Source organism: Heptranchias perlo, chromosome 29, assembly GCF_035084215.1.
Source record: "Heptranchias perlo isolate sHepPer1 chromosome 29, sHepPer1.hap1, whole genome shotgun sequence".
Lineage (NCBI taxonomy): Eukaryota > Metazoa > Chordata > Chondrichthyes > Hexanchiformes > Hexanchidae > Heptranchias > Heptranchias perlo.
The window spans coordinates 9,474,605-9,498,870 of record NC_090353.1 but is presented as its reverse complement, the minus strand read 5'-3'; the positions used below and the strand labels follow the sequence as shown (position 1 = coordinate 9,498,870).

The 24,266-nt window shown below is 44.3% G+C and overlaps 1 protein-coding gene across 3 annotated transcripts; it reads left to right on the top strand.

The window, feature by feature from the left end:
• Positions 1-304: 304 nt before the first annotated feature.
• Positions 305-22,497, top strand: LOC137299377 (procathepsin L-like). Of its 3 annotated transcripts, none has more exons than XM_067968077.1 (8): positions 305-362; positions 4,632-4,773; positions 7,487-7,609; positions 8,601-8,816; positions 10,358-10,582; positions 14,853-15,018; positions 17,362-17,467; positions 22,110-22,497. In XM_067968077.1, the coding sequence occupies exons 2-8, from the start codon at positions 4,642-4,644 to the stop codon at positions 22,207-22,209; spliced, it is 1,068 nt and encodes a 355-aa protein (XP_067824178.1). In that variant the 5' UTR covers positions 305-362; positions 4,632-4,641; the 3' UTR covers positions 22,210-22,497. The 3 variants fall into 3 exon arrangements, with proteins under 3 accessions (XP_067824178.1, XP_067824179.1, XP_067824177.1); XM_067968078.1 differs by lacking the exon at positions 305-362 and adding an exon at positions 494-529; XM_067968076.1 differs by lacking the exon at positions 305-362 and adding an exon at positions 2,364-2,439.
• Positions 22,498-24,266: the final 1,769 nt, after the last annotated feature.

Here is a 24,266-nt window from a genome sequence, read left to right as displayed (position 1 = left end):
TAGCCAACACCACCCATTGTTCAATTACAGCTTTGCCTGCCAATCTACCTGGGTCAGAACTGTTCTCATCCCACTCAAATTGGCCCTCCTCCATTTGAAAATTTTTACTTTAGTGTGGTCCATGTCCTTTTCCATAGCTATTCTAAACATTAAGTTCAATTTTAAAGTTTAAATTTTTAAGTTTCTGTCAGGCTTCAGCAGAGAGAGCTGCTGTAGTGAGTTAATTGGTTAGCTAGATTAAACTGGTTCCTGAAGGTGGGGCAGCCCTGACTCATCTGAGTCACAAACTGTAGAAATACAGGGGACTGTCAGTGCAACCAGCACGGAGTGCGGCCAACACAGGGTGACCTGCTGAGAGTTTGGTGAGTGTGGGATTTCGGTGAAGTGGGAGAAGGAGGTGCTGCTTTGCCTTGCTTTTCCTAACTTTTTCCGCAGAGCGGCAGTGGACCTGAGCAGCAGAAGATTGAGATTGGGGAATAAAAGCAGCAGCAGGCCGGCAACAAGAGAAAACTACTGTGCGACATCACAGGTGAGGCAGGAGAGTCAGAGAGGTGAGCACAGTATAAAAACAGAGACCGAGAGCGGGAGGATAGTTTGAGAGTCTAAGGCAAGTCATGGCAGCACAGCTCGCACCTGTGATATGCTCCTCCTGCACTGTGTGGGAAGTCATGGACACTACCAGTGTCCCTGGCGACCATGTGTGCAGGAATTGTGTCCAGCTGCAGCTACTGGCTAACCGTATTTTGGAGCTGGAGCTGCGGATGGATTCACTGTGGAGCATCCGCGATGCTGAGACTATCGTGGATAGCACGTTCAGTGAGGTGGTCACACCGCAGGTAAAGATTACATGGGCAGAAAGGAAATGGGTGACCGCCAGGTAGAGCAGGAGTCCCCTGGGGCCATCTCCCTCTCAAACCGATATACTGCTTTGGATACTGTTGGGGGAGATGGCTTATCAGGGGAAAGCAGCAAGAGTCAAGTTCATGGCACCACGGGTGGCTCTGCTGCACAGGAGGGGAGGAAGAAGAGTGGCAGGGCTATAGTGATAGGGGATTCAATTGTAAGGGGAACAGATAGGCGTGACTCCAGGATGATATGTTGCCTCCCTGGTGCTAGGGTCAATGATGTTGCGGAGCGGCTGCAGGACATTCTGGAGGGGGAGGGTGAACAGCCAGTAGTCATGGTCCATATTGGTTCCAATTGTAGACCTTCTTGTACTCTCTTTTAGTCTGATCCCACCTAATACCGTACTATTTCTTATTCTACTGCTATCTTTCTCTGCCAATCTTTTGTGTACCTTGTTTCTCCTTTCCAATGCTACATCCTGGTGCCCATCCCCCTGCCTAATTAGTTGAAACCCCCACCCCCCCACCCCCCCACCCCACAGCACCAGCGAACCTCCCCACGAGGACATTGGTCCCAGCTCCGTTGAGGTGCAACCCATCCGGCCTGGACACGTTCCACCTCCCCCAGAACTGGTCCCAATGTCCTAGGAATCTAAAGCCCTCCCTCCTGCACCATCTCTCCAGCCACGCATTCATCTGCTCTATACTTCTATTTCTATACTCGCTAGCACGTGGCACCTGGTGTAAACCGTAGATTATTTCCTTTGAGGTCCTTCTTATTAATCTCTTTCCTAACTCCTTAAAATCTGTCTGCAGGACCTCATCATTCTTTCTACCTATGTCGTTGGTACCGATATGGACCATGAACTCTAGCTGTTCACCCTCCCCCTCCAGAATGTTCTGCAGCCACACAGTGACATCCTTGACCCTGGCACCAGGGAGGCAACGTACCATCCTGGAATCACGTCTGCAGCTGCAGAAACGCCTGTCTATTTCCCTAACTATAGAATCCCCTATCACTACTGCTCTCCTGACCTTTCTCCTCTCCTCTGTACAGCTGAGCCACACATGGTGCTGAGGTCTTGGCTCTGGCTGCACTCCCCATGGGAGCCTTTTCCCTCACCAATATTCGGAATTGAATACTGGTTAGAAAGTGAGACGCCCCATTGCACAGCACATGATGTATTAGGAGCACAGCAAGGTTAATGGGCAGGCTATCTGGCATCAGTAGCTCTTAAAGACTCCGAGCCAACCTTAAAAGCACAGCTTTAAGGGCACCTAGTGCTGACATCAAGATAAAAAGAAAATTAGTCAAAAGTTTTTTGAAATAATATAAAGAGGATGTAATGTGAATAATACATTTCAAACCATTGTTTCTTTGTATCCTTGTAAAAGAGGAATTTGATTCGTAAGCGACACCCTGAAAGACATTGAACAATCCCAATTAATTAGTTCATTACTTTCTTCCATTTCCCAATCAATGATGTTGCCAAAGGACTTGAGGGGTGGGTCCTGGAAGGCTGTGTGTGTATATAAAGTGGGAGTACACCTACTGTTTGGTGGAGCTGCATTCAGAGGGCAAAATCACTCTGAGGTGAGTTTGCTAATGCAAGGCCTCCGTCTCATTCCTTCTGATGTTCATTGATGGATTGGGATGGATTGGGATGGATTGGGATGGATTGGGATGGGATGGGATGGGATGGGATGGGATAAGATGCAATGGCATAGGATCTGTACACATTTTGTATGTAGGTCCAGATGAAACAAGGTACAAATTCCATAGTATTTTTAGTTTCAGTATTTTAGGAAGATAGTTTACTTGTTTCAAATCACCAGGTTAATGAACTTCTCCCCTTCTGTGTGTTTTTAATATTTGTTCTCAGGATGTGGGTGACGCTGGCAAGGCTGGCATTTATCGCCCATCCGTAGCTACCTTGAAAAGGTGATGGTGGACTTCTATTTGAACTACTGCAGATCTTATGGTGAAGGTGCTGCCACAATGGTGTTAGCTGGGGAGTTCCAAGATATTGACCCAATGACAAGGGAATGGCGAAATAAGTTCAGGACATATATGTGTATGACTTGGAGGGGATGTTGTAGTTGGTGGTGTACCCAAGACATTGCTGCTCTAGTCCTTTTTGGGGGTAGAGGTTGCAGGGCAGAGAATAACTTTGGTAATTTACTACAACGCATCCTGTAGATACTAAATGCTGCAGCCATAGTGCACCGGTGTAGGAGCAGGGGGGGATACTGAGTCGAGTAGCAGTGGCACCAATCAAGTGAAATGCTCTGTCCTGAATGGTGTTGAACTGCTTGAATGTTGTTGCGGCTGCACACATCCAGGCGAGTGGTGATTATTCCATCACACCTGATTCGAACCTTGTAGATTTTGGACAGGCTCTGAGGGGTGAAGAGGTGAGGCACTTGTCTCAGAGTACCCAGCTTCTGCCCTGTACTTGTAGACAAGGTGTTGATATAGTTGGTCCAGTCCAGCCTCTGGTCAATGGTGTACACTGTAAATGGGCATGTGCAAGCATAAGGAGGGGTTTTATTTTTAAATTCAGGAACCAAGGTGAAGGGACAATTCACATCAGACACAAGTTTGAAAAGAATAGGAGGAAAGGGAAGCTAAATCAAGGAGTGGTTGGGTGATGCCAAGCTTGGATCAGACGATCTGAAGATTGTAGGGGGAAGGGAAGCCCGAGGGAGGTAAGGAGTTCAACAGTTTTGAGACACTGGTAAAAAATGAAGTGGAGGAGGAGATGGTGATGAATCCTAAAGGTAGAAATAACCATTGCTGATGTTAATGTACAAACATTTAATGAACAACTGTAATTTCTATCCATTGATTTCAGACAGTGGCAGAGGAGGAGTTGTGTGTAGGGTAGTGTATTTGGAACTTAGGAGGAACAAAGGGGAAGATCCAGGAGAGACTGACCATAATAGTACAATGTGTACAATAAATATGTGTACAGTGTGTGTAATTATGTGTAAGTATTTACATTGTATAGAATGTGTACATGTCAGTGCATATATTTATATATATAATAATCAGAACAGACCAATTGTAATACATTTATGGTGAAACAGCACAATCGAGTATTCAGAGGCTGGAGTTCTGTTCTCCTGCACACTGGGGTATGATTGGGGTGGGGCTGGAGGACTCTGTTCCCATTGGTTGCAAGTATCCCATTGAATGTCAACCCAGGATTTAGAGAACGGAACTCTCCTCTTTGTCCTTGTCTGGAGTGAGGCACTTTTAAATTCAGTATTGGGATTTTGAGCAATATTATTGAAATAGACTTAATGAGCAGGAGGATTCCAATCCACGGATTATGATCGTGAAGTACTTTTCTGTTCAGTGAAGCCAAGATGCAAAAAAGTGAGAGGAATTGAAAGATGATTGAGCAGAATAATATCTGTGTATCTTTCTCTCCATGAAGAGTAACTTTACACAACAAATCAGTCTCAAGATAATGGGTCGGCCATTTGGGACCGAGATGAGGAAAAATGTCTTCACTCAGAGGGTTGTGATCTCAGTCGTTGAGTATATTCAAGACTGAGATCGATGGATATTTGGACACTAAGAGAATCAAGGGATATGGGGATGGGGCGGGAAAGTAGAGTTGAGGTAGAAGATCAGTGATGATCTTATTGAATGGCAGAGCAGGCTCGAGGACCGTATGGCCTATTCCTGCTTCTATTTCTTATGTTCTTAACTATTTTCATAGTAATCTATTAATACTGTCCACTCTATGTTTAATGCCATTGGTTTTGCTCCATTAGATTGTCCATCATGAACTTCTCTTTGTTTGTGGGCTGTGTGGTGGTGTCTGTTCTGGTTGTAGCCTCAGGCTCCACATTTGATTCAACACTGGATGATGACTGGAAGAACTGGAAATCAGAGCATGAGAAGCAGTACACGGAGGTAAAAGGGAATTTGTTCTAGTACAGAACCTGCTCCAAACGTTCACCTCACTCAGGAGTGGAAAGGGATTCCACACACTTGCTAAATTATTGAGAATTCCCACTTAGATTTAAGACGGGAACAGTGAATTCCCTGTTGTGTGGAATGGCTATGTGAGGTGAAATTGAAAATACATTGGCACTGAAATTCCATGGGACTTCTCCCAGACTCTGTAACTCCAGTAGGAGACTGGCAGGACTCACAGGGAAACAGCAGAGACTTGGTGTAACTCAGTTTACTGCGGGTTCCGCTGGTCTCCTGCTGAAGTTACCACAGAGATCATAAAAACCCCTAGCAAAGCTTCACTTTTTTTGAAATATATCAACATTGTCACCACACACAGCAATCAGAACATATCTTCCCCCATTAATGGAATACTTAAGAAGTAACAGAAAGGGGTAATGTAGTAGATGTAATGTATTTGGATTTTCAAATGGCCTTTCATAAGGTACTTCAATGCAGTCTCATGACTAAGGTCAGAGCATGTGAAGTCAGGGGACAGGTAGCAGAATGGATAACAAGTCGCCTACAAAACAGAAAACAAAGAGTAGGGGTTAAGTGTAGCTACTCAGATTGGCAAAAGGTGGGAAGTGGCATTCCATAGGGATTGGTGTTGGGACCACTGCTGCTCACAATTTACGTTAATGATTTGAATTTGGGAATTGCAAATTGGGGGATGTAGTTAATACTTGCAGAATGGGCATATAATTGGCAAATGAATTTCAATATAGATAAATGTGAGGTGGTGCATTTTGGTAGGAAGAATAAGGAGGCCACATACTGCTTGGATAATAAGAATCTAAATACGATGTAGGAGCAAAGGTATCTAGGGGTACAGATACACGAATCACTAAAAGCAATGACGCAGATTAATAGGGCCTTGAAAAAGACAAATGAAGCACTGGGGTTCATTTTTAGAGGGATAGAATTGAAAAACAGAGAAGTTATGTTAAATTTGTATAGAACTTTGGTTAGACCACACATGGAGTGCTGGAAAGGAAATAGAGGTATTGGAGAAGTTGCAAAAAAGATTCACAAGGATGATACCAGAGCTGAGAGGATATACTTATCAGGAAAGGCAGAACAGGATGGAGCTCTTTTCTCTATCAAAGAGAAGGCTGAGGGGTGACCTGTCTTTAAGATAATGAAAGGATTTGATAGGTTAGAAAAAATGTTTCCACTTGTGGGGGAGTCCAAAACTAAAGGTCATAAATATAAAATAGTCGCCGATAAATCCAATAGGGAATTCAGGAGAAATGTCTTTACCCAAAGAGTGGTAAGAACATGGAATTCATTACCACAAGGAGTAGTTGAGGCAAATAGCATTGATGCATTTGAGGGGAAGTTAAATAAGCACATGAGGAAGAAAGGAATAGAAGGGTATGCTGATCGGGTTAAATGAAGTATTCACTGTATTTATTAACGACTTAGATGATGGGATAGTGAGCCACATATCCAAGTTTGCTGATGACAAAAAAATAGGCAGAATTGTAAGCAGTGTAGATGGAAGCATAAAATTACAGAGGGACATTAATAGATTAAGTGAATGGGTAAAACTGTGATAAATGGATTTCAATGTAGGCAAGTGTGAGGTCATCCACTTTGGACCTAAAAATGATAGATCAGTCTGCTTTCTAAATGGTGAAAAGCTTGAAACAGTGGAGGTCCAAAGAGACTTAGGGGTCCATGTACATAGATCATTAAAATGTCATGGACAGGTACAGAAAATAATCAAAATGGCTAATGGAATGCTGGCCTTTATATCTAGAGGACTAGAATACAAGGGGACAGAAGTTATGCTACAGCTATAGAAAGCCCTGGTTAGACCACACCTGGAGTACTATGTTCTGTTCTGGGCACCGCACCTTAGGAAAGATATATTGGCCTTGGAGGGATTGCAGCATAGATTTACGAGAATGATACCTTGACTTCCAACGGTTAAATTACGAGGAGAGATTGCACAAATTAGGGTTGTAATCCCTGGAATTTAGAAGATTAAGGGGTAATTTAATCAAAGTTTTCAAGATATTAAAGGGAACTGATAGGGTAGGTAGAGAGAAGCTATTTCTGCTGGTTGAGGAGTCTAGGACTAGTGGACGTCGCCTAAAAATTAGAGCCAGGACTTTCAGGAGTGAAGTTAGGAAACACTTCAAGGCGCAAAGGTTGGTAGAAGTTTGGAACTCTCTTCTGCAAACGGCAGTTGATGCTAGCTCAGTTGTTAATAAATCGGAGATTGATAGATTTTTATTAACCAAAGGTATTTAGGGATATGGCGCTAAGGCGGGTATATGGAGTTAGGTCACAGATCAGCCATAATCTCATTGAATGGCGGAACAGGCTCATGAGGCTAAATGGCCTACTCCTGTTCTTATGTTCCTATGTCGTTCCTCCATTATCCCATTTCTCTGTTGCTCACTCCAAAATATTATGTCCAGGAATAAAGATCTTGCACAGTTGTTCCTACTGTACCTTTAGTGTTGATCTCTCAGACTGAGAGTTCAATCTGGTTTTGAGTTGTGTTTGCGTGTGGGAAGAGGAATGAGTAAACCCTCTTTGATATCGATGAGGGATGGAAACCTGACTGTAAAATATCATTTCACCTTTTGCACAGGGATTTCTAAAGCTACTGATTAAAGGTGCTGGAGCTTGACTTTGCCTTAATGTCATTTTACAGGATGAGGACACCCACAGGAGAATAATTTGGGAAGACAACATGAGATACATCAAACAGCACAACCTGGAACACTCAATGGGGAAGCACACATTTACTGTGGGAATGAATCAGTTTGGAGACTTGGTGTGTACAAAATGTATAATTTGGGGGGCTTTCCTTGGCCCTACCCTCCCCACGGTGATGGACTAAAACCCAACACTGAGATCAATGGAAATTTAGACTCAATGTCATTATTTTTTATCATTAAAATCAATTCAACTGTTGGAAAATTGGTGAGAAACAAATTGGATTGTGAAAGTGAAATAAAGTCTGAATGTGGAATGTTGGATCCCAGTTGAAAATGGCAGCTTCTCCCCACCCACCCCCTGAGGGCAATGACTCATGGGAGCTAGGTCCACAGACACCCTTGGTTGTCTCAGTCTTTATGTGTGAGCCTCAACAGTTAGTGTGGGCAGGGTATTTGACAATGGGGGGGCATCAAAGCCAAACCTGATCCTTGTGCAACAGCCATTTGCCAGTGCACTGAATTGTGATCAGAAATGAGAATCCTGCCTGACCTTCTCCTCTAAGTCCAACGGCACTGAGGCCGATCGTAGCCCCCAACTGCAGCCCCAGCTGAGATCAATTAATTAAGCACAGGCTGGCGATGGAACCTGAGACCCAATCAACTCAGTCATCAAGGGGGAATGGCAGCTTATTACCCATTCTCCTCACTAGCGAGGGTGCTCTATAAGATTATAATTACCGTAGAAGATTATCAAATGGTTTCACCTAAAATAAGGGGCATGGATAATAACTGCTGCCATTTTGACTCTTGTACTGTGGACCAGAGAGATGCTTTATCAGCTTCAGGCTGCCCACCCCCCTTTTTATTGGACTGTGAGGAAATGGATGGACTCATTCCACGATGGGCCGTGTTTTGCTGCATTTCTTTATTTCAATCCAAGATTAGACATGAGTATGGAGTGTGAGCAGTGCTTGATACTCATATCGCTCTTTTTTGCTAAACTCAGTGAATGGATGAAAATGTAGCCCTTGGAGGCTATCAACCCTCCTCCTGCTCGTTAATAATCAGTCACTTTATTAATGAATGTCCATGTACTTGACTTTCCAGACAACTGAAGAGTTCAATGAACACATGAATGGATTCCTCCAAGTCAGAGCTGATAACTCGACTGAAGAAGAAGTTGACAAAGATGATGATTATGATGAAGATAATGTAGTTGATGAAGATGATGTAGTTGATGCAGATGATGAAAGTAATGATGGTGTACAGGGTGTAATTGTCGACTGGCGCACGAAAGGCTATGTTACTCCAGTAAAGAACCAGGTAAAAATAGGAAGGAATCTTTCCAGTGATTATTAAGTGTAAGGTTCTGAGGAAATATTGAAGTTATGACAGGCTGGTAGGAACCTGTAAGGAAGATGCAGCTTTGGCTTTAGCTCGTATTTGCCTGAAACTGTCTCTCCTCGTAACTCAGCGCAGCTGTTCACGTTCGCTGGTTATGGCGAGGCATGAATAATAGACATGGGATATTTAAAACAGAGCTGGAAGAAAAGAAGAAAATACAAGACCAGAAAATAGCGAAAACAGAAGTGAGATGTAAAGCCTGTGATATTTTGCACATGGTACTTGTCTGTACTCAAAATGTTCCCCCTGCCCTGGCCATCCACAGTGTTTATATCACAGCTATATGCAATTTTTTCCATTTGTTATCCATTTAAAGATTTAATGCCTCACTCTCCAACAATTATTAGTTAGATTGTATGACACTAATGGGGAACTCATAAAGACACTGGTTTAATTTATCTTCTTAACTATAAAATGCAATTAGCTCTTAAGCTCAAACAACCTAACAGGTATGAAATTATTAACAGTATTTAAACCTCTTCCTTTACAGTTTCTGACAAAATACACAGATTTGCTTGACTTGCTCTCATTATAAGTGTCTAATAATTTCAACGATTTTAATATAATTCTTTTTCATGTGTTTCTTTGCTTTAATTTTTTCAGTTAATTTGTGTTGATTGAGGTGAAGGGTGTTAGTACTGAGGACAGAACACTTTTCTAATTCAGCCACCCACTGCCAAGCACTCCCAGGTCAGGTTCAACTGCAGGAGAGTAAAGCTCCCTCTACTCTGCCCTCAGTGTGCTTAGCAACACCCTCCAATGAACACCCTCAGCTACACCAGTTTGACATTTCCATTTCTCACACCAACCTACCCCGTATCTGTCTTTTCTACTTTTTGAACCTAGTGTCGGCGTCAAGCACTCCCCGGTCAGGAACTGCATTGGTTTGATGCACGTTGAAGCTTCCTGTATTCTTCCCCAACAAAATACTTTAACTCTACTCTCAGGTGAACACCTCCTCCTGCACCAGTGTGACATTTCCATTTCCCACCCCAGCCATCCTTTTTGACTCTGTGAGTGAGATTGCTAATTTAGCGCCAATTTGTGAGCATTTTTGCACCTTGATCTCACGCTTCTTAAGAAGTGGGTGGAGACTGCCCAATTTCATGTATGACCCTTATAGCCCGCAGAGAGATTATCACCCTATCAGTCTGAGCTGGATTTAAACCTGGGTCACAACCAGCATGCTAACCTACTGTGCCCCTGGCTCCATACCGAGTCCTTCTTATTTAAATTATTCTGCAGTGAATCATGTCTCAGCTCTAAGAAGCAAGAGCACAAGCACGGCCCTCCCAGCTGTGGCACACAGACACTCATTGTTCTCGTGTGTGTCCTATACACCTCACCAAAGAAGATGGAATAACATCAGTGTAAATCTGTACACCTTATAAGAGATGGAAAGAAGATTTTATTTTTATATCAGAATGTTTTTAATATGATTGTATTTCTGTAATTATCAGGGACGCTGTGACTCGAGCTGGGCTTTTAGTGCGAATGGTGCCCTCGAAGGACAAATGTTTAGGAAAACAAGAAAACTGGTTTCTCTGAGTGAACAGAACCTGGTTGATTGTAGCCGAAGATATGGAACCTATGGATGTAGGCGTGGATGGATGCATCTAGCCTACAGATATGTGATGAGAAACAGAGGCATAAACTCTGCTGCAACTTATCCATACACTGGACGGGTAAATCTCTTTTAAACTTGTTTCCAAGTTGACCAGGTACAATGGGGGTAATTTTAACCCACCAGGGCGGGAGGGGGAGGAAGCAAGTGGGACGTTAAAAAAAAATAAAACAGGAAACACACCTCCAACCTGCCCATTTCCGGTTTAAAGGGAGGAGGGTTGGTGGGGGATGGGCGTGAGTGACCAACCCCTCTCAGTAAGCAGGTCGGTCACTAAAATATTTTAAGGAGGCTGCGTGCCTCCATTTTAACTCAAGTTATATATTTAACTCCTGGGGTCCGGGATTCCCGGAAGATGAAAGGAGGCTGGAAGGGCCGGATCCATGAGGCAAGTGCCTTTACTGCGATGGTAGTGGGCGAGGAGGAGCAGGAGTGCAACCCCTGGCCCACCAAATGTACCTTTTAAACACCCTGTGATAGGGACCCCCGCGATCGGCCGAATCGCCCCTGGATCAGCCGGCACCCCACAGCAATGTCCGACTCCGCCCCCCACCCCGGCATTGTCTGACATCCCCCCTCGCCATGTCCGACATACCCCCATGCAATGTCTGACATCCTCCACTGCGATGTCCGACTTCCCCCACTGCAATGTCCATTCTCCCCCCGCGATATCCGACTTCCCCCCGTGAAGTCCGACTCCCCCTTGCACTGTCCGACCCCCCCCGCGATGTCCGACTCCCCGCCTGCAATGTCCGATGTCCCCCCGTGATGTCCTACTCCCGCCCGCGATTTCCGACTTCCCCCCTCAATGTCCGACTTCCCCACGCCGCAATGTCCGATTCCCCCCCTGCTATCGAAACCCCGAAGTTCACCAACATTCCCCGACCCCTGTGATCCAAACACCGAAGATCCTGATCTCTCCCTGACTGCTTTCCCGCCTGACAGATAGCCAGCCTGTCAATCTGGCTGGTTATCAGGCACGAAACCTGTTGAAAAAATTTTAAATAGATCCTACCGTCAAAATTGTCAGGACTTGAGGGAAACCCTTAATTCCGAGTTTTCCATTCACAAATCCTAGCCCCCACCCCGCCCCATTCCCTTTCCGCCTCGGAGCTAATAACCAGCCGAATATCTTCACAGCATTCACGGCATTAGTCAGCAGAGCCCAGTCCATAAAATGGATGATCCATCTCGGCCTGCTCCCGATATCCCCACCATCACAGAAGTCAGTCTTCAGCCAATTCGATTCACTCCACCTGATATCAAGAAACGGCTGAGTGCACTGGATACAACAAAGGCTATGGGCCACGACAACATCCCAGCTGTAGTGCTGAAGACTTGTGCTCCAGAACTAGCCGCGCCTCTAGCCAAGCTGTTCCAGGATAGCTACAACACTGGCATCTACCCGACAATGTGGAAAATTGCCCAGGTATGTCCTGTCCGCAAAAAGCAGGATAAATCCAATCCGGCCAATTACTGCCCCTTCTGTCTACTCTCAATCATCAGCAAAATGACGGAAGGTGTTGTCGACAGTGCTATCAAGCGGCACTTACTCACCAATAACCTGCTCACCGATGCTCAGTTTGGGTTCCGCCAGCACCACTCGGCTCTAGACCTCATTACAGCCTTGGTCCAAACATGGACAAAAGAGCTGAATTCCTGAGGTTAGGTGAAAGAGACTGCCCTTGACATCAAGGCAGCATTTGACTGAGTGTGACACCAACGAGCCCTAGTAAAATTGAAGTTAATGGGAATCAGCGGGAAAACTCTCCAATGGCTGGAATCATACCTAGCACAAAGGAAGATGGTGGTGGTTGTTGGAGGCCAATCATCTCAGCCCCAGGACATTGCTGCCGGAGTTCCTCAGGGCAGTCTTCTCGGCCCAACCGTCCTCAGCTGCTTCATCAATGACCTTCCCTCCATCATAAGGTCAGAAATGGGGACGTTCGCTGATGATTGCACAGTGTTCAGTTCCATTCACAACCCCTCAGAAAATGAAGCAGTCCGAGCCCTCATGCAGCAAAACTTGGACAACATCCAGGCTTGGGCTCATAAGTGGCAAGTAACATTCGCAGCAGACAAGTGCCAGGCAATGACCATCTCCAACAAGAGAGAGTCTAACCACCTCCCCTTGACATTCAACGGCATTACCATTGCCGAAACCCCCACCATCAACAACTTGGGGGTCACCATTGACCAGAAACTTAACTGGACCAGCCATATAAATACTGTTGCTAAAATAGCAGGTCAGAGGCCGGGTATTCTGCGGCGAGTGACTCACCTCCTGACTCCCCAAAGCCTTTCCACCATCTACAAGGCACAAGTCAGGAGTGTGATGGAATACTTTCCACTTGCCTGGATGAGTGCAGCTCCAACAACACTCAAGAAGCTCGACACCATCCAGGACAAAGCAGCCCGCTTGATTGGCACTCCATCCACCACCCTAAACATTCACTCCCTTCACCACCGGCGCACAGTGGCTGCAGTGTGTACTATCCACAGGATGCAATGCAGCAACTCACCAAGACTTCATCGACAGCACCTCCCAAACCCATGACCTCTACCACCTAGAAGGACAAGGGCAGCAGGCACATTGGAACAACACCACCTGCACGTTCCCCTCCAAGTCACACACCATCCCGACTTGGAAATATATCGCCGTTCCTTCATCGTCACTGGTTCAAGATCCTGGAACTCCCTACCTAACAGCACTGTGGGAGAACCTTCAACACACAGACTGCAGCGGTTCAAGAAGGCAGCTCATCACCATCTTCTCAAGGGCAATTAGGGATGGGCAATAAATGCTGACCTTGCCAGCGATGCCCAAATCCCATGAACAAATAAAAAAAAAGAATATCAGCTGACGCCCTACTTTGGATCAATTCATCCCTTGGGAATCTGCTCCCAGGCTTCTGCCAATGCCACTGTACAACCAGGATGTGAAGATGCCGGTGATGGACTGGGGTGGACAAATGTAAGGAATCTTGCAACACCAGGTTATAGTCCAACAATTTTATTTTAAAATCACAAGCTTTCGGAGATTATCCCCTTCGTGATAATCCCCTTCATGATAAGGGGATAATCTCCGAAAGCTTGTGATTTTAAAATAAAATTGTTGGACTATAACTTGGTGTTGTAAGATTCCTTACAACTGTACAACCAGCACTCGGAAGAGTGCGAAAGTGTTGCCTTTCAGGAAGGGGCTAGCTCTCCCTTTCATTTCCCCCCTTATATTGTATGGGTTTATCAAATCTCAACTCAACACCTCCCTCTGTCATACAATTCGGATGAGGAGTTGAGAGCATTTAAGTTCATATCTATTACCCTATTGCTCATCATTCTGTGACCCAGAGTGTTGGTGTGCCAGTGAGCTGAGACAACACATCATCTGCCATGTTCTATGCTTGATCTGTGGAACTTTCAACATCACCCAGTACAACGGTTACCACAGCAACATAGGGATGTAGAGGACTGGAAGATCAGGACTAGGAAAGATTCTTTTCGTCCGTCTGGCTCTCCCATCCAGTCCATTTGGCTGGTCAGTTACTCAAATATAGGTAGCGTCTTTTAAAGCACGAAAGAAACAGTTCAAGTCTGTGGCGTGGCCTGTGTGCAAGATATTAATGTTTGGTGGGAAGGTTCAAATTTGGGGTGTCAGCTGTTTGAAAGGACAGCCTATGTGAAAGTATGATCATTTGATAGAGAAATATACACTTTAGGAATGCAATTTAAGCTGCAACTTGATAAGTTCAAAGTTTTGAATATTGGGTTGGGATTGAGAACCTACTTGTTTTAAAACTATTCTTAGGTGATTATTTGTGTAAATTGCCTTTGGTGCTGATGCTGTTTCTGTCTGCTGCCACTGTTGGAGAGGAGACCTGAGACCACAACTACAAGGCAGACTTTGAGATCAGCGTGCTACCTCGCACTGTGCTGTCCCCTGACTCACCCTTTCATCTGCCCAAGAAGCAACTGAATGAGAGCAATCGCCTCTCTATATATAACATGCATCAATAATCTGTTGATTGCGCTTCCCTTTGCTTTGAATCCACTCTGTGCTTTAGGAGCTACACCAACTGGTGAGAAGGAAACTGAGAAGCACACTGGCCAAAATCTTCCCACCAGTGGGCAAGAAGGAGATGCTTCAATAGTTTCTATGTTCATAGTTGTTCCCTTTCCATTTGAACATGGTAACAATGATTATTTCATCAATGCAGCATCTTTAAGGTCCAAGGGGCTGTTAAAGACCCCGCAAAGATATCGCTGGTAATTGGAAAAGCATCACATGGTATTAATGAACTTTAACTTTTAACATTTTCTTTATCACTTAGGACGGACTCTGCAGGTTTAAGAGGAATAGTGTTGCTGCCACCTGCAAGAGTTACCGATTTGTCCGAAGAAACTGCGAACCTTGTTTAGCAAGAGCAGTGAAATATAGTGGACCCATAGCTGTTGCCATTGACGCAGGTCACAGGTCCTTCCAGCTTTATCGAAATGGTAAGAAACAGAAGCTATGGATGATATGCATAAATAAGCCTATCAACCTATTCTATATAAAATATTAAAAATTTTACATCTGCGCACACTTCCTCTGTCAACTTTTTTTTCATTATCAATTCTTTTTCAACATCAATAATAGAAACTGCCACACAACTACACCTCCTCCAAGTCCTACCACACCCTGGCACATGCTTTCCAGTGCTGTCAAACACCACAACTCCATCCCAGTGATCCCATATCCCACAAGATCCCCACCCCCACCCCCACATAGGTCTCAGCATCTCCCCCACCCTCCCTGATATTCCCATACCCCATGACCCACACTCTCAATTGTCCCACACCTTGACTGCCCAGTGTTCTCACACTCAGGACCAGCACCCTGATGCCAACATCACAACCCAACATCACCTTCCCAGCACTGCCACAACACAGAAACCCCGCTCTACTCCTACAACAAACCACTGCCATCCCACTTCTACCTGAGTTCGAGACCCTCCTGTCACTATTGTCTTACCCTGCCCTACTCCCATTCCTCCCACACCTCGATTCCCCCCAGTGGGACTATGTGCAGGACCTGTAATCTACCTGTACCCTGGAACATCTTCCTACTGTCTTCTGTATTCCAGGATTTGAAGGTAAGAGATAAAATTAACTATGTACATCAATTAATATATGGTAACAATCTTCAGTAAGATGATGACTACATATTTTATCAAACCAAAGCTTAGGATATAAATCACAATCAAAATTAATTGAACATTAAACAGGTAAATGTACAGTATTGAGTACAAACATCGAAGTATTGTGGTTCCAATCTGTGTCCCTGTGATCCTAGAAACACAATAGCTCACTTCTTAAGTGGTGAAACACTAACACTTCGGATCAAGCTCAGTCTCCCTGTTGCCTTCTAACTTCCTGACTGACTTTTACATAAGAACATAAGAACATAAGAAATAGGAGCAGGAGTAGGCCAATCGGCCCCTCGAGCCTGCTCCGCCATTCAATAAGATCATGGCTGATCTGATCCTAACCTCAAATCTAAATTCATGTCCAATTTCTTGCCCGCTCCCCATAACCCCTAATTCCCTTTACTTCTAGGAAACTGTCGATTTCCATTTTAAATTTATTTAATGATGTAGCTAAAGGTAAAGTCAGTCTCAAATGTATCATTCAACATCCTCTTGTAGATATAATGAACAAAGGGCATTAGACAACTGTATCTCCCATAATTACATTAGGTAAACAACCATTCACGGATTACCAATTACACAGAATGTTCATTTACAAAAATACATCTGCCCTTACAGATCGGTTCGAAGACACCTCTCAGTCTGTCTGTCTGAATTTGACCAACATTTCAGGCTGACCAAAGTGAATAGAATGACATCTAAGCAGAAAGATGTCAAGAAATGCTTTATTGAACAATGCATTGAGTGGCCCTTTTGCATTCCAGCGTGTAATGTAACTTGTAGAAACTGATATTGACCAAAGAATCCAAAAAATAATTTTTAAAAAACAGAAAGCTTGGTTATTGTCGCATGAATTTACAGGAAGTGCATGCTATGTGCAGGAGTTTTAACAGATTTCTAGTAAATTGTCCTTGGTATTGTCCATGGTCAGTTGAAGAATAGAAGTTTCTTTTTTTCTGAGATGTGATGGAGTTGAGAGTTTCAGGAAGTTGCTCCACCAAACCACCTATTGGCCAGAGCTCGCAACTACATTGTGATGGTTGACTGCAAAACTGAATGGGAAATGTGGGCAATCGTAAATATTGACACAAAATTATGACTAAAAATTATGACAACAGGAAGTGTGCACCCTACACATGATTTTTAATATACCAGTCAATAAACATGGTGAATCGAGTCTAAGTGTAGTCTTCAGTTGAAGTGGGGTTAAAGTTGTCTATGCTGTTCTTAACTTTGTTTAATACTTTGATTTTATACTATTATTTGTAGTTAATTAGCAAAGTTTGAGCAATTTTGAAATTAGAGTTGGTTGGAGAGCAGGACTTTCTCCACAGCACAGGCCGAGGGGCTGGAAGATGCAAACCTGAGGTGCTGCCGCACCACTGCTGGTGGGAGGGTGTAATTACAGCACGACCAGTTTATATGGACATTTTCCATTATCAAGATGGACATTGGGATTTTCATAGAAAAAGTCAACAAAAGTGACAAAAATATGACAACAGGGAATAAGGTTTTGTAAACAAGACCGTAGACTGGAAGATAATTGGAGCGAGAAAAATGACAGAGCAAATATCTGTGGGAAGGGACTAATGGTGACGTTAATTGTACATTTTACAATTATATCATATTAAGAATAAGTGTCTGCTTACAGGAATCTACTACGACCAAAATTGCAACCGTCGGAGGCTGAACCATGCAGTGCTGGTGGTTGGATATGGACGTAGTGGTAGACGTAATTATTGGATTGTTAAAAACAGGTACGTACTTTAAAAAATGAATTACAACTGATCACAGCTGGGGCAATGGCAGGGACATTGCATTTGGTCTCGGTGTTCCTGGGGTAGGAGGACAAATCTGCCAAAATTCCCACTGCTGATTACTATCCAGAGGCACTGGAGAAGGTGCATAAAAGATTCACAAGGATGAAACCAGAACTGAGAGGATATACTTATCAGAAAAGGTTGAACAGGCTGGTGCTCCTTTCTCTGGAAAGACGAAGGTTGAGGGGTGATCTGATAGAGGTCATTAAGGTTATGAATGAGTTTGATAGAGTAGATGTAGAGAAAATGTTTCCACTTGTGGGGAAGTCCAAAACTAGAGGTCACAAATATAAGATGGTTGTTAATAAATTCAATATGGAATTCACGAGAAACTTCTTTACTCAAAGAGTGGTAAGAATGTGAAACGCGCTACCACAAAGAGCAGCTGAGGTGAATAGCATAGGTGCATTTCCATTTCTGGCCTCTTGCCCATCCCCGATGTTAATCGCTCCACCATTGGCAGCCGTGCCGTCAGCTGCCTAGGTCCTAAGCTCTGGAATTCCCTCCTGAAACCTTACCATCTCTCTACCTCTCTCTCCTCATTTAAGACGCTCCTTAAAACTTACCTCTTTGACCAAGCTTTTGGTCATCTGTCCTAATGTGTGGCTCAGTGTCAAATTTTGCTTCATAACACTCCTGTGAAATACCTTGGGACTTTTTACTATGTTAAAGGTGCGATATAAATTCCAGTTGTTTTGTTGTGGTTAAGGGGAAGCTAGATCAGCTCATGAGAAAGAAAGGAATAGAAGGTGGGAGGAGGCTTCTGTGTACATAAACATCGACATAGACCAGTTGGGCTGAATGGCCTGTTTCTGTGCTGTAGACTTTATGTGGGTTGGGGGTGGGTGGGCAGTAAAAATAGTTGATTTTTGGAGCGAGATTGCACCCACTTCCGAGTTTAACCCAGGCACGTTTGGATGCGCACTTACAACAGAAACCCGGAAGCCCCATCCCCACTTAAAACCGGTGTGCCAAAACTTAAAGGGGCAATGTATCTCATCATGATAGGTGAGGCACTTAATTTTTTGTGTATTAGAAATGTCAAACAAATTTAACCTTTTCTGTTCGGGTTTCCTATTGCTTCTGATTCACATCAGGTAAAAGCAGGCAGGTAGGGCCAGATCCATGAGGTGAATGAGTGCCTTTATTGCACTGCTTGTGGGCCCGGAGGAGCAGGAATGCTTCTTCCAGGCCCAACAAGCTCACCTGGCGCGACAGGACCCCATGATCGGCTGAACCTCATTCCCCTCCAATAGTGGACCCATCCCCCATGGTGGACACCCCTCTCAATGTTGGATCGCCTCACTGATTTTGGACCCCTGCCAATGCTGAAACCCCACCCCCCGCCCGATGCTGGACCCCCCCACCACCAATGCTGGAACCCCCCCACCAACGCTGGACACCCCCCAATGGTGGACCCCCCGATCTTCTCCAAGGACCACTCACTGTCATCCACGGTCCCCCACCTCACCCCACCACCCCTCCAATTTCTTCCATGGCTCACAATCTCTCGCTCCCTCCCACCCACCTCTCTGATTTGTGGCTCCTTTCCCTCCCGACAGGCAGCCAGCCTGTCAATCTGGCTGCCTGGGAAACCCAGAAGCACAAGTACCTACCTGCATTTGAGTTGCGATCGCAGATTGCAACACATTCATTTGGCTTCCGGGTTCGCCACACGAATATCTACGGATGCGCTGGGTTCCTGGCTCCGGGCTAAAATCATGCCCATTGCATCTATGTATCTATGTAACTAACAACTGGAAATGTGTTTGTGTGGATGTGAAGGGTTGATGGCAGAGTTGGGTGAGGTGGATGAGATCAGGGTTCGCTGAGGTGGTAGAATGGCACATGTAATATATTTGGATTTTCAAAAGGCCTTTGATAGGGTATCGCATATCAGACACATGCCTAAGGTCAGAGCATGTGGAGACAGGGACAAATGGCAGAATAGATAGCAAGCTGGCTACAAAACAGAAAACAAAGAGTAGGGGTTAAAGGTAGTTACTCAGACTGGCAAATGTTGCGAAGTGGTGTTCCACAAGGATCGGTGCTGAGACCACTGTTGTTCACCATTTACATAAATGATTTGGACTCGGGAATCGGAAGTAGAATTTGCGAACTATACCAAATTGGGGGTATATTTAATACTGAGGAGGACTGCGAGAAAATACAGGACGACATCAATAAACTCGCAGAATTGGCGTGTAATTGGCAAATCAATTTCAATATAGATAAGTAGTACATTTTGGTAGGAAGAATAAGAGTCCACATACTGCTTGCATAAAAGTCAAGTCGGGTAGAGGAACATAGGGATCTGGGGGTACAGATACACAAATCACTAAAAGTAGCGACGCAGGTTAAAAAAGCAAACCAAGCACTGGGGTTCATTTCCGGAGGGATAGAATTGAAAAGCAGAGAAGTTATGTTGAACTTCTATAGAACCTTGGTTAGACCACAATTGGAGTGCTGTGAACAGTTCTGTTCTCCATATTATAGAAAGGATATGGCGGCACTGGAGAAGGTACAAAAGAGATTTAATAGGATGATACCAGAACTGAGAGGTTATACCTATCAGGAAAGATTGAGCTCGCTGAGGCTCTTTTCTCTAGAAAAGAGAAGACTGAGGGGTGACCAGATAGAGGTCTTTAAGATTATGAAAGGGTTTGATAGGGTAGACGTAGAGAAGCTGTTTCCATGTGCGGAGGAGACCAGAACTGGGACCATAAATATAAGATAGTCACGAATAAATCCAATAGGGAATTCAGGAGAAAATTCTTTACCCAGAGAGTGGTTAGAATGTGGAACTCACTACCGCAAGGAGTAGTTGAGGCGACTAGCATAGATGCATTAAAGAGAGATAAACACATGTGGGAGAAAGGAATAGAAGGATATGCTTTTAGGGTTAGATGAAGTAGGGAGGAGGAGGCTCATGTTCAGCATAATCACCGCATAGACCAGTTGGGTCGAATGGCCTGCTTCTGTGCTGTAAATTCCATGTAATCAGAATGGTTGGGTGAGGTGGATAATATCAGGGTTCGATGGGGTGGTGCCAGGGTGGGTAGAACATGGAGTTGTAATGGATAAAACAGATTTTTAAACAAACACTGAAATGGATGGGGAAAATGGCTAAGTGCTGTAGATGCTGGAAATCTGAAATGAAAACTGAAAATTCTGGAAACCCTTAGGGGATTAGGCAGCATCTGTGGGGAGCGGAGGGTAGAGTTAATGTTTTAAGTCGATGCCCTTAGGTCAGAACCCAAAAATACATGGATTGCTGGAGCGTGGGGCCACATCCATTTTGCCTCAAAGACAGTAAGTCGTCAATATCAGCCGTGCCCCAAGGCAAGAAATTCTAGAAAGAAGCCAGACACCCCCTTCTACTTACAGAGGGGGAAATCAGGGTACAAATATAGAAACGTAGGAACAGGAGCATGCCATTCTGCCCCTCGAGCTGAATTTAGATCGTGACTGATCTGTACCTCAACTCCATTTACCCGCCTAGATACCTTTACCCAACAAAAATCTATCGATCTCTGTCTTGAAAATTTCAATTGACGCAGTATCCACAGTCCTTTGGGGAGCAAGTTCCAGATTTCCACTACCCTTTGTGTGAAAAATGCTTCCTGATTTCCCTCCTAAATGGCCTAACTCTAATTTTAAGGTGATGCCCTCTTATTCTGGATTCCCTCCCAGAGGAGATGATTTCTCTGTCGGCACCCTATTGAATTAAAGTAATCCTAACCAACTCCCATACACCTTTCAATAATGGGTACAAGAAAGTTATTGGCAGAGATCTGACACAGCACCAAACCATGTTGTAGCACTTCATACCACCTATCATTTTTGAAGAGGAAAATTAAGAGCTGTTCTTGCAATTACTCAATGCTTTGGGCTGTAGAACTCTGATAACATTTGGAAGCAAGTCGTTAGGATGTAACATCCTAAGAGGGCAGGATACAAGCATACAAAAAAGGACAGGATAAGACCAGCTGGTCCATTAAACCTGTCCCATCCTGACATGATGTAACCTACATGCACCATCAACTCCCTCCACAGTCACACAATCTCCTTCGAGAGGCAATCTTAGGACGATGTCAGTAAAAACTCTGGGAAATTCTTCTCCCCATAAGGCAATTAGGCAAGCTCCAGGACACCACGGTGACTGATATCACTAGTCCCCACTAACCCACCTACCTTCCATTGCTCAAGATGTCCTCCTCTCACAGGATCTCATCCAACTCCCTTTTGAAGGCCTGTAGTGAATCCACACTCACCGCACAGACTGGCAACTTATTTCAGAGGTCAAAAAGAAAAGAAGTACTTCCTGTCACCTAACCTTACTTTATGTTTTCACAACTCGTACTGATGTAGTCTAGTTCTGCCCAGCGAACTAGCTCAAATAACCCATGTGCTTGGACAGAATCCAATCCCTCCATTATTTTAAAGATCTCAATCATATCCTCTCGAAATCTTCGCTTTTCATACTATCATTATTTTCCAGAATAAAAAGCCCCAGTTCTCCAAGCCTGTCACTTGAACTGAACTGTGATGTTAACATCATATGTTTGTTCTTTTTCAGTTGGGGAAAACGTTGGGGCTTAAACGGTTACATCAACATGGCTAAGGACATGAGGAATCACTGTGGAATTGCCAGCTACTCAGTCTTTCCAATAGTGTAAGGGCTCACGTGTTCAACCAGAGCTTCCTGGAATCCGCCCGAAAGAATGGTGGAAATGCTTCTGCTGATGCTTACTCATTCTACACCATTGCTTTAACTGTTTTTAAAGTGTGGGCAGTGGAATAATAATAAATTCTACGTATATCTATGGTTTAGCATAAAGGCCAATCCCATTGTGTATTTGATCTATGTAGTCACAGTAATGTACTAATGATCTGAGTGACTACATTATCTAACACGTGTAGAGACCTGTAATGCCGAGCAATACAATAAATGCTACCAGCAATCACTTCGAGAGTCTTTTTTATTCCAAAGGAATCTAATGCATGATTTTTCTCCAGCTTGAATTGTCTAGTTTATTTTGAAATGACCAGATGGCAGGTGACACATGTGCATAGAAGGAACATTTGTCATTCTAAATAAGTCTGTCATTCTACAAATTGGGCCTAATTTGGAAAAGTCCCACACAATGGCCCAGTTAGAGTTACTTTCAGAGATCAATTGGCTTAAAATTATACTTGAGGGGTTTGGTTGAGAGTAAGTCAATAAGTTGAGTTCATAACATTAGAAATGGAGGGGCAGGTGGCCCACAGGATGTATGTGGAATGTAAGATGTGGGCTATTCTGAATGTAAACGGCATCCAGAGGACTTGTATCTCCATCAGATGCCAGAGGGTGGAGTCTCTTGAATGTGATCATCCATAGGGAGAGCAGGGAGAGACAAGTGCAGGAAACCCTCAATTCCTGCAGCTGTCCAATAGCTACATGGTTTGGGATAGCTATTAGGAGGACAGCAACAATGACTGGGGGAGGGTGGTCATAATCAAGACTTTGGCACCATAGTGAAAGGACAACCCAAGGGAGGGAGGGGAAAGTTGCAAAGAAGACTAAGATAGTTGTAGTAAGGCATTCCGTAATCAGAGAAATATATAGCATGCCCTGTAACCGTGACCGTGAGTGTCTCAAGGTCTGTTGCCTCCCTTGTAGCAGCGGGAAGGATATCGTGCAGCAGCTTGACAAACCTAACAAGGAAGGGGGAGCAGCCAATGGGTCTGCTTCTTGTGGTAGCCATTGAAATGGGCAAGAAAAGATTGGAGATCCTGCAAGATTTTCAGAAGTTGGATTAAAGTAAGAGAGTAGCAGTAAGTGTCTTAAAATAATGTACTCAAATGCTTAGAGCATTATTCGGGGCTGCATTTTCTGACACTGCCCGGTGCAATTAATGAACAAGTGTAGTGGCACCACCGGGAAGTGTAAGATTTAATTGGACAGTGCTCACCCAGCACCCCTCCTGGAATGTGTAAATTGATCCAGTCAGGCTGTAGACTGGCAAGTTCGCTACAAGAGCGAGTTCAGACAAGGGGGACATGTATAATTTGATCCAGTCACTGGCAGGCAGCTGCACAGCACAGCACAGCAGCAAAACTCCTGAGTTCAGACAAGGCACAGCACTAACATTTGTGAGTCCAGATAATGCACAGCGTTATCACACCTGAGTCCAGACATGGCACAGCGCTATCAAGAATAAATCAGGAAATCTGGAGCTCAATGCTGATCACGAGAATTATGATCTTGTACATACTACAGGATCATGGATAAATAAGGACGTAGAATGAGGGGACGCAACTCAAAGGATATAGATTCATATGCAAGAACAGTGGTGGTAGGCCGGGGTGGGGGTGGGGGGTGGTGGCGGAGAGGGTTTGCTTTTAATGTGAAAGAAGATTTGATGTTAAAGGAAATAATTAAATCTGCTATTATGGATTGAGATAAGATGCCAGTTGTTGGGAGATGTTACAGGTCATTGAGTCAGACAGAGGTTACAGATGCTGAAATGTACAAACAGATTAGGGAGGTATATTTGATCACAAATGCAATGGTCATAGGCATTTTTAATTTACTAGGAATTAACTTGGAGGACTACAATGGGAATGGAGCTTCCATAAGGTGCATTGCTCATCCAACAATCTTCTTTTTAGAGCAGGACACCTGAGATCTGAGTGCTGAGGCACTGGATCCAGGGGCTGAGTTCTGCGATATCTCCACTCCCCACTATCA